Raw genomic sequence first — 15,944 nt, 5'->3', positions numbered from 1 at the left:
CCCTCCCTTACCGCCTCACCCCACTCTGACCCCACTCTGACCCCACCCTGGCCCCTCTCTGATCCTGCTCTGTCTCCACCCTGATTGTTCCCTACCCTCTACCCCGACCCCTGCCCTGTCCTGACACCTCTCTGACCCAGCCGTGACCCCTTGTTGACCCAGTCCTGACCCCACCAGGACCCTACACTGAGCCCACCCTGACCCGGCCCAAGCCCCCATATCTCTCACACGGGGCTAGGGTGGAATATGAGTCCATGACCAACGTCCCAACCTCCTGGAACCTCTCCAACTGTCATGGAACCTGCCCCCTGTCCCCAGGCCAGGCCAGACTGAAGCCCTGAGGCCTGCCTTTGGACAGCAGGAGAGACCAAGGAACACAGAAGAGGGGACAGAGAGACTCAAACCCCAAGGGACAGAGTCTGAGCCCCGGAGAGACCAATGGACTTCCAGGTGGCCATGGAAATGCCTGGAAAGAGGGAGTGAGGCAGTTGGCAGGCTGTTGAGTGCATCTGGGGACTGCCCTTGTCCCGCATCTCCACATGGCCCAGAGGTCCCAATCTGGCCGGCAGAGCTCTCAGCCAGAGTCTCTTCCAGTAGCTCCCAGCAACACCCAAGGCGAGACCCAAAACCCTTCATCAACTACCTTCAGGCCCCGGATCAGTCCCCAACACTCTCAGCCCATTGTTCAGGGTCGCCGGGTCAGTATCCAAGAGCCGCTGCCCAATGTTCAGGGTCGCCGGGTCAGTATCCAAGACCCCCTGCCCGTTATCCACAGTCGCCGGGTGAGTATCCAAGGCCCTCTAGCAATCAACAGTCACCGACTCAGTGCTGAGGACACAACACCCGTCAACAGCAGTCACCGGGCCAGTGGCCAAGACACACCATCCATTACTTACAGTCGCCGTTTCCATACCCGAGGTGTCTCACCAGTTTTCCAAACTCGCCACTTCAGTAACCAAAACCCTTCATTAACTGCTCGCACCCTCCTGACCAAAATAAAATCAGTTACCTACAATAGTCAAATTAGTATCCAGCCAATGACCCAGAGTTTCCACTCAAGTCTTCAAAGCTCCAGGTCACCAATCCGGGCCAGAGTCGATGTCCCCCCATCAATTACTCACAGCCCCGAGGCCAGTGTCAAAAGCGTCGAATCAATTATCTGGACCTCCCAGGAGAGTATCAAAGACACTTTGGACGGCTCCCAAATCAACCAATATCCTCTAGAAAGCAACATTCAGAGCTTACCATCAGGCAGCTCCACTGAGAGCAGGCCTGGCAGGTAAGAGGCAGGAGTCCACGGAGTAGGCCAGATTTGGGGCCAGAATTCTGGGGGAGGGGTATCAGGCACAAGTCAGGGACCAGAAGCACAGTCAGTATATGAGACTAGAGGTGGGACTTAGGTGTGGCAGGGCTTGAAAGCTGGACCTGAAGGCTGGCCCTGAGTGGGGCTTGGCATAGAGGCTGGACCTATGATTCAACTTAGAGACTGCATTTGGGGGTGGCAGGGCCTGGAAGCTAGATCTGGAGGCCAGGGAGCCTAGAGGCTGTATCTGGGTGAGCATGTCCTAGAGGCAGGACCTGGGGGATACAGGGAATGGAGAATGGACATAGGGAAGATAGAGTCTGAAAGTTAGGCTGGGTGGGACTCTGACAGTTGGACCTGGGGTGGCTGGGCTGGCTGGCTGGACGCGGTGCTGACACCAGTGGTGGGCAATCTGCTGCAGGTTTCTGGAGAGGTGTAGACTCAGCCATTCCCAGCTGCCCATGGGCTGGCGGCTGCTGCATGAGGCCAAGAAGATCAGTCGCCAGCTAAGCCTAGCACTGAGCCTGGCCGGCTTGGTAATCATCGGCCTCATCTGTCTGGGCCAGCCCTGGATCCACTTCCAGGTGCCACTGGCGCCCCCTGGGGACCCTGCTGGCTCCCAGACCATCCCCATCAATACCATCTTCTTTGTGCGGTGCTCTGACATCTCCTGCCTGCATGAGTACGACCAGAATGCTTGTAAGGCCTGCCTTATACTCACCATTCCTGGGACTCCTCTTTCCTCTTTGTTCCAGAGATCCCTTTCTGCCTCCCCTGGGTTGGTCCTCACTGCCCCGGGTTAGTCCTCCCCTCTTCATGATGGTTCTCACCACCCCCTGGATGGTCCTCCCTTCCCCCCGGAAGGGTCCTCACTGTCTCAGAACCATCCTCACTGCCCTACGCTCATTCTCACCTACATGCTACCCATCCTCACCGTTCTCACAACCGTAGCATCTTATTCACTATCCTGAGGCTTCTTCACCCCAAGGAATCTGTCCTCATCACATCAAGTTGGTTTCTCAATGCCCACCCCACTTGTCACTGCCCAAGAACCTGTCCTTACTGACCTGGGGGGTGTACCCTCAATGCCAAAGGCATCTGCCTCAATATCCCTTCTCTAGAGCCCAGTTTCAATTTTCTTAAAAGGGGGATGAAGAATGTTCAAGGGAGAGGGCTTAAGAATACTCCCAGACTCCCCGGGGACCCTCTCCCCCGTGCTCGGGGCCTGAGGGCCCGTCTTGGTGTTCCTGACTCTCTTCCTTCCCCAGACTTGTTGGACTCTGCCTGGGCCTTCCTCTTCATCGCCAGCATTACCAGCTTCATCCTCTGCATCATTCTCATAAACATCATCTTCTTCACCAGTTCCAACATGCCCATGCTGGACTTCTCCAATGTCATCATCAGCCTTCTCACAGGCATGGCACTGAGATCCTTCCCTGAGGAACCAAGTCAAGGAGTACCTCCATCCCATCCCCATCCTCACCTTCATCCCCAACCCCAAGCCTATCTCCCTCCAAATCTCCAACCCATCCCAATAAAAAAGATCAACTTCCAATCTAACCCCATCTCCAGCCCCAATACCAGCCTCCACTTCACCTCCCATCTCCATCACCAACAAATCTCAAACTCATTCACATTCCCTTCTGTGATGTCCATCTCCATCCCCACCCCCATCCCAATTTTATCTTCTTTCCAATCTCCAAACCATCCCCACATTACCATCTCCAACCCCTTTACAAACCTCAACACCCAACTCCATGCCTAACCCTCCTCAAGACTCATTCCAAATGCAACCCACCCCTATCGCCTATGAATGTCAACCTCAAACTCAACCCCAAATCCATCTCTGATCCCATCTTCTTCTTAATCCCCAACCTCAACTGCAACCACATCCTTATCACCTGTGGATCTCACTCTCACACTCAACCCAGTGCATTCCCAACCCCATGTTCTTCCCCATCTCCAATCCATCCTCATCCCCAACCACAACTCATGCCCATCCGCAAAACTCATGCCTCAACCTTAATGTCCATCACTCAGGCTCCAACTACCCAATACTCAACCCCATGTTCAGTTCTAACCCCATCCCACATCCTATCTCACCACCACCACCACCAGCTCTGTGATTTTGTTCAAGCTACTTAATGTTTTCTGAGCCACAGTTTTCTCATCTGTAGGATGGGGATAATAAAATATCCTACCACGTGGAGAGGTAGTGAGGATTGAATGAGAAAGTGTCAGTACGTGATGGTAGCTGTTTAACTTTGCACACCTCCTTACCATGGCAGTCCTCCCACTTCCTTCCAAATAACTCAGAATCGATAGTCTGATTAGAATAGTTTAGTTTTCCATTTGCATGCCAAATTACACTTTTCAGAAAAAGGGGGGCAATTTACTTTGGAAATGAAGGATATTGTGTTCCCGTCTCTTGTAATAATTGTTCACAACTTTCAGTTGCATCAAGAGAACATTCTTGGAGAGTGATGGTAAGGCCAAGAAGAGAGAACACTCAACTTCCTGTTTTCTTGTTAGTAAATGGTATTTATCCAGTTTGTCTAGTAAATCTTCCCAATTGTTTAAATATAAGGTACAAAGTGTAGAAAACACCCCTGTTATATGTCATCTAAAATAGGACGTTTGTTCTGTAAGAAAATCATTTCTGGGACTTCCCCGGCAGTCCAGTGGTTAAGACTCCATGCTTCCGGGGCAGGGGGCACGGGTTCGATCCCTGGTCGAGGAACTGAGATCCCACATGCTGCGTGGCATGGCCAAAAAAAAAAAAAAAAAAAAAAAATTCTGCCCATTCCCCCTTTTAATGAAATGGAAAACACCTCCTATATTATTTTTCAATAACAAAGAAAAAGTTACCCAGTACTCCATTACCTGAGAGGGGAAAAAAACGAGTCTTTTCCTTTTCACAAATTCTCTTTAATTCATGTCATTTCAAAATAAAATTAAAATATCCAGAATGACTACGTTTCTTGCCACTGCTTCAGAAGCCCAAAATTAAAGACCCAATATAGTGATGATAATCTCAATTCTGTTTTTTTTTTTTTTTTTTTTGGCCACCCGCACGGCATGCAGGATCTTAGTTCCGCGACCAGGGATCGAACCCGTGCCCCCTGCAGTGGAAGCGCGGAGCCCTAACCACTGGACCACCAGGGAATTCCCAATAATCTCAATTCTTGAGGACACACTCTGTGCCAGGGAATGTGCCAATCTCAATAACTCCTCAAGACAGCCCAAGGAGATGGGTCCTACGATTATGCCCACTTTACAGATGAGGGAAATGAGGCTCAGAGAGATGGAGTGGCTTCCCTAAGGTGGGATACAGAAACGGGACAAGAGTTCCAGTCTGTTAGCTCCAAAGCCTGTGGTTTTAGACATCACCATTGCCTGGTTAAACACCAAGTCTCGCCCTCCCAATGTCCTCCACCAAGACATCGTCAGGAGCCTGTTTTCCTGCCTGTGAGCAGAGGTTCATGGAGGTAAAAGCAAGTGGGAAAATAAGGAACACGATCCTGGCAGCCACACAGCTATGGGCAGGGGTCCTCACACACCTGATGCCCGGCCTCCTAACACCTGTACTCATACAGGAACCAGCATGATACTGGGTATCCTCTTCTACCTGATGCAGGCCCATGAGTACCTGCAAGAAGGCATGACCTACAAGCTGGGGTGCAGCTTCTACCTGGCATGGATTGGCGTCTTCCTCTTCCTGATGACTGGTTTGAGCTGGGGTGGGGTTGGGTTTGGGGTTTGGGCATGCGTTCAAGGATGCAGATGGGGTCAGGGTGGGATAGGGTTTGGGATGGGGAGGGGATTGTGGGCTGGGAGGATTGGATTGAGTAGGGAGATGGGGTTGGGGACAGGCCTGGGGCTGGATGCAGGGTCGGGTTTGAATTTGGGAATGGGTTGGGGACAGTGTAGAGAGTGGTGCTGGGTTTGGGGACAGTGTAGGGGATGGGGCTGAGTTTGGGTTTAGACATGCATTTGGGGACATGATAGGAGGTACAGCTGGGCTTGGAGAAAGGACGGGGATCAGGCTTGGGCTGGTGAACTCTGCGCCTCACCGCCTTTGCTCTCTTCCTTCCCCCAGGTTTCTTTTCCTATCTGAACTACATGAATTTCTGGTCCCTCCTGGCGACCCAGGCCACCTGGACTTAAGACATGAGAATGTCCCCACCTCGGGCCTGCTCCCACGGCTCCCTGCCAAGCACCTGCCAACCCTGCTCTCTACCCCCTCAGTCCCCTCTGAAACACCCCCCCCCAACTCAGATTAATAATCTGTATTTTCAAATAATCTGCGTTTTTCACCCAGAACATTCTTTTAAGGTCAGTACCTTGTAAGTGTTCCCTGGAAATGCCACGCCTCTCTGGGGCCATCCCTTGAGCCCTCTGGGGTACAGGGATAGGTGAGGGAGAGACTCGGCGGGAAAGAGATGGGAGGTGTCAGCAAACAGGCTGGTTCCTGGTTCCTGGCATACAGATGGTGCTCAATCAATGTGTGTTGAATAGCTGATTCTCTCCAAGCTCTTTGGGCTTCATCCTTCACTTTTGTGACCCCCGATAATTTGCCCCTCCTGAGGTTAATTCTCCTTGCACCCACGCTTCACCTCTTGCCTTTGCCAGGATCTCCTGCCACCACTCCCTTTCTCCTCCCCTAGCCCAGTTCAGGTCTATTCCTTTTTTTGACTTAGTTTTTTTCCCTATAGCATCCCACTCCTTCTCTATTTATTTATTTTAAAGGCTGTTATAGGTAGCCAATTCTTGCATATGGTTTGGAGGATAATGACAGTACAGTTGCTCCTCTGTATCTCGAGGGAATTGGTTCCAGGACCCCCCCCCCCTTGGATAACGCAATCCGGGGGTGCTCAAGTCCCCTATATAAAATTGCAGGGTATTTTCATGTAACCTATGCACATCCTCCTGTACATTTTAAATCATCTCTAGATTACTTATAATATGTAATACAATGTAATTGCTATGTAAATAGTTATAAATATAATGTAAATGCTATGCAAACAGTTGCTGGGACACACAGGAAATTTAAGTTTCGGTTTTGAGAACTTTCTGGAGATATTTTTTCCCCAATTTTTTCGATCTGTGGTTGGTTGAAATCATGTATGTGGAAACTGTGGATACAGAAAGCCAATTGTACCTTAATCTAGTCAGAGTTTAGTCCATAGTATGTGCTCATTAAGTGTTGTTACAATAATTCTTCCTCTTGTCTCGCACAAAAGGCTCTCCAATGTGTTCATTTTTAACAAAAAGTGAGCTGCAACTATGTGCCAGACACCGGGTCTACAGGAGTGACCCAACTGGACACAAATCCTAGTCCTTAAGGAACTGACAATTCAGCAGGGAGGCAAAAAGAAAAAAACATGCCCACAAATAGATATGTTAGGAGATAAGAGCTATGAAGAAAAATAACAGAGGGTAAGGGAGACCAGTCTGGAAAGGAGAGGTCTGTTGTATAGAGCAGACGGGTGAGGGCTCTATGCTAAGGCGACATCTGAGCAGAAACAGGACTGAAGAGAGGAAGAGAGTCATGGGGATTGATTGGGGGAAAGAGTTCCAGGCAGAGGAATCAGCAAATGCAAAGGTCCTGGGGTAGACATGTCCTTGGCAGGTTCCAGGAAGACCAGGGAGGCCAATGTGCTAGTGTAGCCCTGCTCAAGGGAGAGAGAGGAAGGAAATGAGGACAGAAAGGGAACAGGGACAAGGTCACTCCGGGCCTTGTGGGCCACAGTGAGGACTTTGCATTCTTCTGAGGGAAGCAGGAACCAGTGAAGGAAATGTGCCACTTAAGTGCAGAGTTTAGGTCTCTTCCTTTTACTTCAGACCACAGGCTTCATGGAGGAGCTCCTCACTAGAAGGAAGAAAACAACCCCAATGACCAGGGGAACCAGCTAAATAAAGCGTGTTCTAGTCACACAAGGGAATACTTTGCCACTGCTTAAGGAATGAGGTCACTCTGTGTACGATGGGGAGAGACTACTTATGAGACTACTGGAGTTAAAAAAAAAAAAAAAAAAAGCATCTTTACCCATAACGTGTGTGTGTATATCATAAAGTAAAAAGTCCACACCAACTTGTTGACAATGGCGACTCTGGACAGTGGGTTTGAAGTAGAGAAGTTTCATTTAATATCTTTGAAAAAAACTTTTACAATCATGTCAGTTGAAAGACACTCCTCAGATCTCCAGGTGAGTCCGGACCTCCAATCCCCTCCTCCCTCCACCCAGGAGTCGAGCTTCCCAACCCCAGAGTCCAGCCTCTGGCCCCGCCTCTCACTGCGCAGGCTCGGCCTCTAACTCTGCGCCACGCAGACCCTTTCCCGGAACGCCCCCTTGTCAATCTCCGCACTGGCCCCGCCTCCCACCCTGCGTCTGGGACTGCGTCTGAGTCGGCCCCGCCCCTGCAGCCATAGGTCGCGCCACTGCCGTGCTGGCAATTCCTTCTGGCTCCTCCCACACTTGGGGTCCTTCCCCTGCACCGCCCGCCTCTTGTGCTGCTCACAGAATTGCCTGACTCTCATGATAGGAAAACGGGCCCCAATATTTCCTTGCTCTCTTTTTCTCCGCCTCCCGGGACAACGTCTCACGCCTGTTCAGGAAGATTCTAGAGGAAACAGGCAGTATTTCCTGCCCCAAGCACCAAAGTGGGGTTTCCGACACCGGCGAATATGCTGAATGCCTCGGGGCGGAGCCCGACCTGGGGCCGGGGGGCGGGCCGTGCGAGCGGCGCGCGCAATAAAGCAGAAGGTGCTGCAACTCGCACACGCGGTGGAGAAAGTGAGGGTTCGGTGAGAGCTCTTTGCATTTTGGCTTTTTTTTTTTTTTTTTTTCCTCTGCGGGAGGGCGTGCGTTGGGATCTGGGTCGCGCGTGTCGTGTGTGCCCAGGGCTGCTGCGGGGGTGGCCACGCCGTGGCGTGGACGGGGTCAGGGCCTTTGTAAGGGCCCGGCACCCGCGCTCCGAGGCGAGCCTGAGTGCTCTCTGCGGGGCGGGCAGTGGCGACCGGAGAGGGTGGTGGCTCTTTGGGGGTGCTCGGGGGGTGGGAGAGGAATCCTCCCGCCGAAGCGAACTGGGGCCACTAGGATTAGTCGTCCTTTGTCTGCGCCGCTGCTTGGCTGCGCCATTTTTGTTGCCCACGTCGCAGGGCTCCGCCATTTTGTCCATTTCGGGGAGGGGTGGGGGGCTTGTGACCCTGAGTTTTTCATTCTGAGGTTTTCCACACCTGTGCTAGCTACACGTACTTTCCTTCGGAAATCGTTCTTGTGTATTCCCATCTCACGTGGCTGGCGTTTTTGTGCAACGTAGAACAGAGACTATGGGGCAGGTAGAGACAATCTCAGGGGTTCCTGAGGAAGAAGTGCGAGCGGGGTCTCTTAAGTGAATTCCTGGGTTGTGTCTGAGAACCAGAGAGGAGTTGTTTTAGGAGAAAGCAAAGGGGGCCTTTGTTCACTTTCAGGAATCATTCTGACACGGTCACTTAAATACCAGTTTCGTGATCACTCAGAACATCAGACTTTTGTGTTAAACGTTAGTTCTGGGCTAACCGGACTTTTTTGGACATTGTTTCCCTGACTCCTGAGGAATACTACGCTCCTGCCAAGGAGATCCAGCCCAGGAGCAGCTAGCTGATTTTCTCTCCCCACCACAACCCAGCAAGAATTCTCTTTAGCTGAGTTTCTCCCTTCAGTCAACCATCTAGAAAACCGTTGACTTTATTCTAACTGTTGCCATGTCACAAGTGGAAGGATATTCATCCGTTCATCATTGGGGCGCGCCCTCTTTTGCCATTGTCCCATGTGTTCCTTTTTCGCGCCACTTTTTTTTTTTTACTTTTTATTGTTAAAATCCTCAGACATGCAGGGAAATAGACATGCTTGACAGTAAGAACATTTTCCCATGTTTGCTTTTGTGTCCTTCACGTTTTGAAAGTAAATTTCTTGTTTCATCCAAAATAGTTAACACTGTGTCTCTAAAGTAACATTTTTCTACTTAATGACAATGCCGTTGTCATCCTCAGTGAGATAATTCCTTAATGAGGCCATCTCCTATCTGCTCTGTGTCCATAGTTCCCAAGTCATCTCCAGAATGTCTTCCACGGTTGATTTGTTCAAAAATGGTTGCGTTTAAGGGTCTCTGGTCGTTGCTTACTACGCTGCTTGTATTTTAGGTTTCTCTTTTCCTCCTCATTTCCCCCAACAGTTTCTTCCAAGGGATTTGCATCTTAGCTTTCATTGTGTAGGGTCAGTAGCAGGTATAGCCAATGCTGGAAATCTGCAGAACTAGGCAAGAGGGGTACTCAGCAGGTTCTCTCCATGTAATGGCTTTGAGGACAGTCCCTTGTGGACCTGTGACACTGGGGAGGTGAGGGCATTTCGGTGTCACCACAGGGAAGGCTGTGGGCATTTGTACGTCCGATGGATTTTGTGTTTTCTAGTCTCTGAGCACTGTTAGCTTGCTTGGCCTCGCTCCCTGAAGGTGAGTGGCCTTGGGACCTGGTTGCAGAGGGATTGGAGCTCCCATGATGTCTAGCACTGGGCTCCGATCACCCCTGAGGACACAGTGCCCCCCCAGGACCTTTGACACCTGGGGGTCTGAGGGGCCCTGGTTTTGATGTTCTTTGGACCCCCAGACTGTTTCTTCCCCAACCCTCACCAGATCCTTCCTGTGTTTGTGTTACAGGTGTGTCTTCAAGCTGAGGGCCCTCCCACCTTGGTAAGAACCCTTGTTCCCAGTCCCTGACCCACCCAGGTCTAAAATATCTCACCCTTGTTTGGGGTGACTTCACCTCAGATATCTCTGGGACCTAATTTTATATGCCAGCAATCATGCAAATCCCAGCTCTGCTGTTCTTGGGCTTAGGGATGTTAGTCAAGTGATTGGTCTCCTGAGCCTCAGTTTCTGTGTCTGTAGAGTGGGCACAACACATCAAAGGTAAGGGTTGAATATGACAGGGAATATATGGGCTGTAGAAGAGAAAATATTTAGTCACTTTTTGGTGTCCATGGGGGATTGGTTCCAGGGCCCCGCAGATATGGAGGGCCCAGTGTATGTTTTTGGGTTGCAGGGAAAAGGACTAATCAGAAATCTAATTTTCAAACTCAGCAGAAGAAAAGAAACAGAAGGGCTCGAAGCATTATCACGCACACTGCAGGGCGGTGGGGGTGGTTTGTAGACTAAATACAGTGTACCTGTCAGCAAAGATGCTGCTTCCCGTGATCATGCGTGTGTAAACTGATACAGTTGTTACGGTTACCCTCAATTTATGCAATACTTGTTGTCAAAGAACGTGGTTTATCTGGAGAATGTTTCATAAATGTCTCACATTGGAGACAGTTTCACAGATGTTTCAAAGAGCTAAATAGATCATCAAATGGGCATGGGTATGTGTGTTACCCAAAAAGAAACAAGTGTTCCCAGCTCTAGGAGGGTTTTTTTCTCTGTTCAATGAGGTCTGGGCCTAAATCTATATTCCCATTAATAAGGATGACTTCTGATACTAATACAGGTATGTCTTCACCCGTATTTAGATTACTTTCTAAATACGTAATACGGAGAACTGGCAGTGTAGTCTGTGGGGTTCTCAGAGGTTTAGATTCTCGCTGACAGGTACCTCGGGGTGAGAAGCTGCGTCCTGTGAAGGGTTAGCTCGGGATGCGGATCATCTGAGCATCTTTCTGGGGGGCTGTTCTCTTCATCCGAGGTGTCCTCTGCAGAGCTCTGAAGGTTCGCTGTGGGCTGAGAGGGAATTTCTGGGATGGTGTGGAGTAGGGAGAGTGTCACTTGGGCAGGGGTGTGAGGGGGGTGAGAAGAGGAAACGCTGACAGCAGGATAGGGAAGCCCGAAGGGATGTGTAACATCTGTCGATTTCTGAGGCGGTGCCGTCCAGCAGAACTGGCAAGGTGGAAATGTTCTGTTCTGCATCGCCCAGTCCGGGGGCAGCGGAGTTGGGGTGTGGGGTTTGAGGACACTGGGACCCCATGATGTCCAGCACTGGGCTCTGATCTCTGTTGAGGACACAGTGCCCCCCGGGACCTTTGACACCCAGGGGTCTGAGTGGGGGGGTCCCGTCTCTGGGGAGGGACGGATGGGGGCCATGGTTGACCTGCACCCTACTAACCTCTCCATTCCCCCATCCCTTCCCGTCTGCAGGTGGTTCCCCCAGGAGTTGAGCAGCCCTCGGTAAGAACAGAAGACGACTCCCCTTACTATTAATACTGTAATAGTCATATTAAGCGTATTATATTATAAATTTATTGTTAGTATGGTAATATTAATAAGGATAGATGCTGAGTACTTAGTCTGAGCCAGGCCGCATTCCTAAGCACTAGATTCAGTTAATCGTCACAATAACCCCATTATTTGAAATAGGTGCAGTTTTGTCCGTATTTCACAGGTGAGATGGGGGCACATAGAGGTTGTGATTTGCCCACACTCGTCTCCTTGTGGCGGGAAGGGGGCTTATTTCTGCAGCCTCCATCCACGTTCAGGTGCAACAGGGTGATGGGGGCTTTCTCTGCCCCCCCCTTCCCTACAGTTGAGGATACAGGACCAACGAGTTTTGAGCCCCGGTTCTGCCACTTTTGGCCTTAGGGCGCCTCCGTGATTTGTCTGCACGGATCGGGCTGAGGGGTGGGCTCCCTGGTGCGTGTGCTGTGGGCCTCCCCTCCCCGCCGGCAAGGTCCCGGGCCCAGCCCCTCCTGGGCTTGTAGCGATGCCTCAGCTGGTACTGCGGGGGATCACCGGGATCCTTGAGCGCCAGCCTTTCCCCGCCGCCCCCGAGTGCTGCGTCGTGCCCTGAGTTCTGTGGCATCCACTGCAGAGATGGGGGTGGGGCGCGTTAGAGGCGGCGGATGCGGGCGGGGCAGGGATGAGAAACAGCCAGCCCGCGGTGGGGGGGGCATGGTTTGCAGTGAGATGTGTTCAGGTGGTGCCTGAAGGGGCCGTGCTTGGGGACCCCTGTGATGTCCAGCTCTGGGCTCTGACCTGTGACGACACGGTGCTCCCCCGGGACCTTAGACCCCCGGGGCTCTGAAGGGTCCCTGGCTCTGGGGACAGATGGATGGGGGTCACAGTTGCCCTGCGCCCCGCCAGCCTGCTCTTCCCCCCCTTCCCTGTCTGCAGACAGTTCCTCCAGGAGGCCAACAGCTCCACCAGACCTCTCGGTGAGAGCAAGTTACTAATACCGTAATTAAGTTTACGGTTATAAAGTGGAGAAATTGTGGTAACGGTATATGTACAGGCAGATGCTGAGCACGTGACTTTCCGCCAGGCACAGTCCTAAGCACTAAATTCATTGAATCTTCACAGTAACCCCGTGATGGGGGCGCAGTGGGTGGCGTAAGGGGAAGTTGGTACTGGAACGGCTTGGGGTGGGGTTTGCGGGGAGACATCCAGTATGAGGGCTCCTGAAGGGGCCGCACTTGGGGCCCCCGTGATGTCCAGCACTGGGCTCTGATCTCCCATGAGGACACAGTGCCCCCCAGGACCTTTGACACCTGGGGGTCTGAGGGGCTCCCCCCTCTGGGGTGAGGCTGGGGGGTTGTGACTGTTTCCCCGCCCAATGCCCCTCTGTGCCCTTCCCGCAGCTCCCGTGGCCATGGCGGGGCAGGGCGACCGCTACTACACGTACACCGAGCTCCTGGCCATTGCCCGGCGCTTCCGGCAGAACCCCAACGAGCTCATGATCACCTGGATCCTGCGGGTGTATGACCAGGGGGGCCTGGCCCTGGCCCTGAATTCCAGGGAGCTGGTGATGCTGGGCGACCTGACCGGCGATGCCGTCTTCAACTACCGCTGCAAGGCCCTGCGGGGCGACGGCAAGACTCTGCTGGCCTGGCTGCTGCTGGCCTGGCGCCAGCGCTGGGAGTCCTTCCTGCACTTCGAGGGCACCGAGCTGCCCTTCCGACCCTGGACCACCATGGAGGAGGGCATCCAGCTGGTGCGAGAGCTGGGCATGCTCGACTGGATCTACCGCGAGCCGCCGCAGCTCCCCGAGCCCGAGTGGCTGGTGCCCGAGGACGTGCCCTTCACGCAGGGCCTGCAGCGGCGCCTGCTGACGGCCGCGCCCTCCGAGCTGCGGCTCTCGCTGGTCGGCCTGCTGGTCAAGGGCGTGACGGTGCTGGAGGCGGTGATGGTGATCCAGACCGTGGCCGACGTGGGCCTGCTCTGGCGCCAGAGCCAGCCGGGCCGCGCCAGGCTCATGCTGGGGCCCAACCCGACGCGCAAGGACCTCATGGGCTGGCTGCTGAGCCACGGCATGCCCAAGGCGCGGGTGGAGAAGCAGCCCACCAAGGTGCTCCTGGAGCTGTACGTCCAAGAGGCCAAGCGCAGCCACACCCGCGACGCGTACGGGCCGGGGGAGGAGCAGCCCCCGTGTCCCCCGTACTCTGACCAAGCCTGTGGGGCGGAGCCGCCCGTGCGCCACGACTAGGCCTCCCGGGCTTCGGGGCGAGGAGCCGGACATCGTGGGGGAGACGCAAAGCCTTGGTCGGCTCCAGCCGGTGTTCAAGGAGCCCCAAAGAGGGGTGTCCTTGCCCCCGGCCCACCCCGTGGGCGTCACCAGCCAGAGCTGGCGGAGGACAGGCAGCTGGCTGATAGCTGCTGTTGCTGGATGCCAGAGTCTGTTACGTTTCAGTCTGTTACACTTTGGCCCGATGGGCATGGTGGGGGGGCCCCCGCCGCTCTGTCACACGGGCCTCCGAAGCACTACAGGCCCAGCGGGAGACCCCGCGGCCCACGCCATGAAAGCACCTTGAAGCTTGTACCCTTTCTCTTAAGGCTTTTTGTAATGCAGTATTTTTACTTGTTACTTTACACAACACTTGGCTTTTATGGGTGCTCCTTTCCCCTTTTGCGAAGGTTTTTCTATTAAGTTTTTTGCAATGCCTTTCTGTTTTAAAATTGAATTTTGCGCTTTGCTCGCCTGTGAAGGGGGTGGCCAGTCCCTTCCAGTTTCTCTAGCTGCGCGTGTGGCTGGTACCTCTGGGCAAGGGGTGCTGGGGCCAAGAATCCCAGCTTTGAGGATGGACAGCCCTGGCAGGCGGTACCAGGCACCCGTCAAGTAGCCCGCACGTCACTGCGTGTGAGCTGCGGCGTCTGACTGCCAGAACCCTCCCCGGGTGAGGATGGCAGCCCCAGCGAGGTCCCCCACCTCCATGGCCCTCCCAGCAGTCTGCTGAGGAGGGGGCTGGGCTCACAGCCGCGGGGTCAGGTAAATCGGCTGGAACTTCCTTTGGGTCTTCCGCGCATCTGGAAGCAAGAGGCTGCACCACTGCAATTCCAGCCCCGCCCCCAAGCAGGACCAAGAAGTGAAGTGCAGAGGGCATTCCTAGGCCTTCCCTCAGGCCGTGACTGTCCGGTACCAGCAGGGGCAGGGGTAGGCCGCGTGCGCATGACAAGAGGCTCCCTTGGGGGCCCAGGGCAGGTGGTGCTGGGAGGTGGGTGGGGCCGGGCTTGTCCACGTGTGAGGACGGGGCTGCTGACCCCTGACTTTTCCCTCCCGTGCCCGAGGTGTCCTGGCAGCGGGGGGTGGTTCTCGTGTCTGGCTGTGCAGCCCCACCTCTGACCCTCCAAGCCTCCCCCGTCTAACGGGCACCAGTGGCGGTTACAGAGCACACACTGCACACCGGGCTGCCCACCGACAGCCTAATGGCGTGTTGGCACGTTTGCCTGATGATGCAGACACGATCGTTGGTGCCCCAGACTGCTGCCTGGTGCTTGGCGTGTGGGGAGGGCAGAGCCGCTTCCTGGGTTGCAGGGCTAAATGCAGCAGCGCAAGTACAGGCCTGGGACGGCCTGGTCTGCGACCAGCACCAGTAGCGGTACCTTTCCTTACGTTCAGTGCTGTCCCGTGGAAGCTCAGTGCTGTCCCGTGGAAGCTCCCTGTCTGCGCTGCCCGTTACGGCAGCCACCTGCCATGTGTGGCTAATGAGTGCTTGAACTGGCCAGTCACTGGGACCTGAATTTCACATTTTATTTATTTACACAATGTGAATTCAAGCAGCCACGTGGCAGCCAGTGGCTGCCATACTGGACAGTACTTGGGTGGGATCCTGGGATCCCGCCCCCTCCAAATCGTAATTATAGCAAGTGCTAGGCTAGGTAGCCCGGAGGGGATGCCACCGCCCCCCTCCTGCTGCTGGCTCCCTGGAGGCTAGCTAACCTGATGGAGGAGTCGCGTGCCAGAGGAGATGGCGGTGCAGAGACAATGCTTAGCCCAGAGTCACAGCCTCCGGGTTGGTCCCAGCAGGCTGGCCGTGCGGCCAGGCTCCGAACCCCGACCTTGGCTCTCCCACTACCAGGCGGGCGCCAAAGCCAGGCTGAGTGAGCTGGACCCCGACAGCGCATGGCCCGCGGTGGGGAGGGGGTCACCCCGCAGGCTCGCACACATCACATGTGCTGTACCTACAAATAGAGGTTCCTGCACGTACACCATGCGCTTCCAGGCATGTATAGAAACCTGCACATAAACACTGATGCACGTATCACCCACACATGCAAAGCACCAGGTAAGCATGTGCGTGTACGCCGAATACGTTTATACACAGATCCGTGCAGGAGCATATGCATGAATAGACATCCACACATATGTGCACGTGTACACAGACCTGTGCATGTGCATTAA

At 53.8% G+C, this 15,944-nt stretch overlaps 3 protein-coding genes and 1 long non-coding RNA gene across 6 annotated transcripts in view; 3 read left to right on the top strand and 1 right to left on the bottom strand.

The window, feature by feature from the left end:
* The window catches only part of SHANK1 (SH3 and multiple ankyrin repeat domains 1), a 156,884-nt gene that overhangs the window by 48,004 nt on the left and 92,936 nt on the right, over nt 1-15,944 (top strand). The gene's annotated exons all lie outside the window — the stretch shown is intronic.
* On the top strand, nt 540-7,846 carry LOC309616542 (uncharacterized protein; the record flags this gene model as incomplete). The annotated part of the gene is made up of 5 exons (XM_082367199.1): nt 540-782; nt 1,173-1,279; nt 1,725-2,101; nt 2,572-2,718; nt 4,780-7,846. The coding sequence occupies 5 exons, from the start codon at nt 540-542 to the stop codon at nt 5,274-5,276; spliced, it is 1,371 nt and encodes a 456-aa protein (XP_082223325.1). The 3' UTR covers nt 5,277-7,846.
* LOC309617336 (uncharacterized protein) lies at nt 7,984-14,152 on the top strand. 3 transcript variants are annotated; one of them, XM_082369479.1, is made up of 5 exons: nt 7,984-8,111; nt 10,001-10,033; nt 11,471-11,500; nt 12,443-12,483; nt 12,907-14,152. In XM_082369479.1, the coding sequence occupies exons 1-5, from the start codon at nt 7,999-8,001 to the stop codon at nt 13,749-13,751; spliced, it is 1,062 nt and encodes a 353-aa protein (XP_082225605.1). In that variant the 5' UTR covers nt 7,984-7,998; the 3' UTR covers nt 13,752-14,152. The 3 variants fall into 3 exon arrangements, with proteins under 3 accessions (XP_082225605.1, XP_082225606.1, XP_082225607.1); XM_082369480.1 differs by lacking the exon at nt 12,443-12,483 and having other exon boundaries at nt 8,035-8,111; XM_082369481.1 differs by lacking the exons at nt 10,001-10,033; nt 11,471-11,500; nt 12,443-12,483 and having other exon boundaries at nt 8,068-8,111.
* On the bottom strand, nt 9,115-11,489 carry LOC309617338. Its single transcript, XR_014237944.1, has 2 exons — nt 11,363-11,489; nt 9,115-9,904 (listed from the first exon to the last, which is right to left on the bottom strand). It is a non-coding gene; the product is annotated as an uncharacterized lncRNA (long non-coding RNA).

Source organism: Balaenoptera borealis (assembly GCF_965194805.1).
Source record: "Balaenoptera borealis genome assembly, chromosome: 19".
NCBI lineage: Eukaryota > Metazoa > Chordata > Mammalia > Artiodactyla > Balaenopteridae > Balaenoptera > Balaenoptera borealis.
This window is presented reverse-complemented; position numbering and strand designations above follow the sequence as displayed.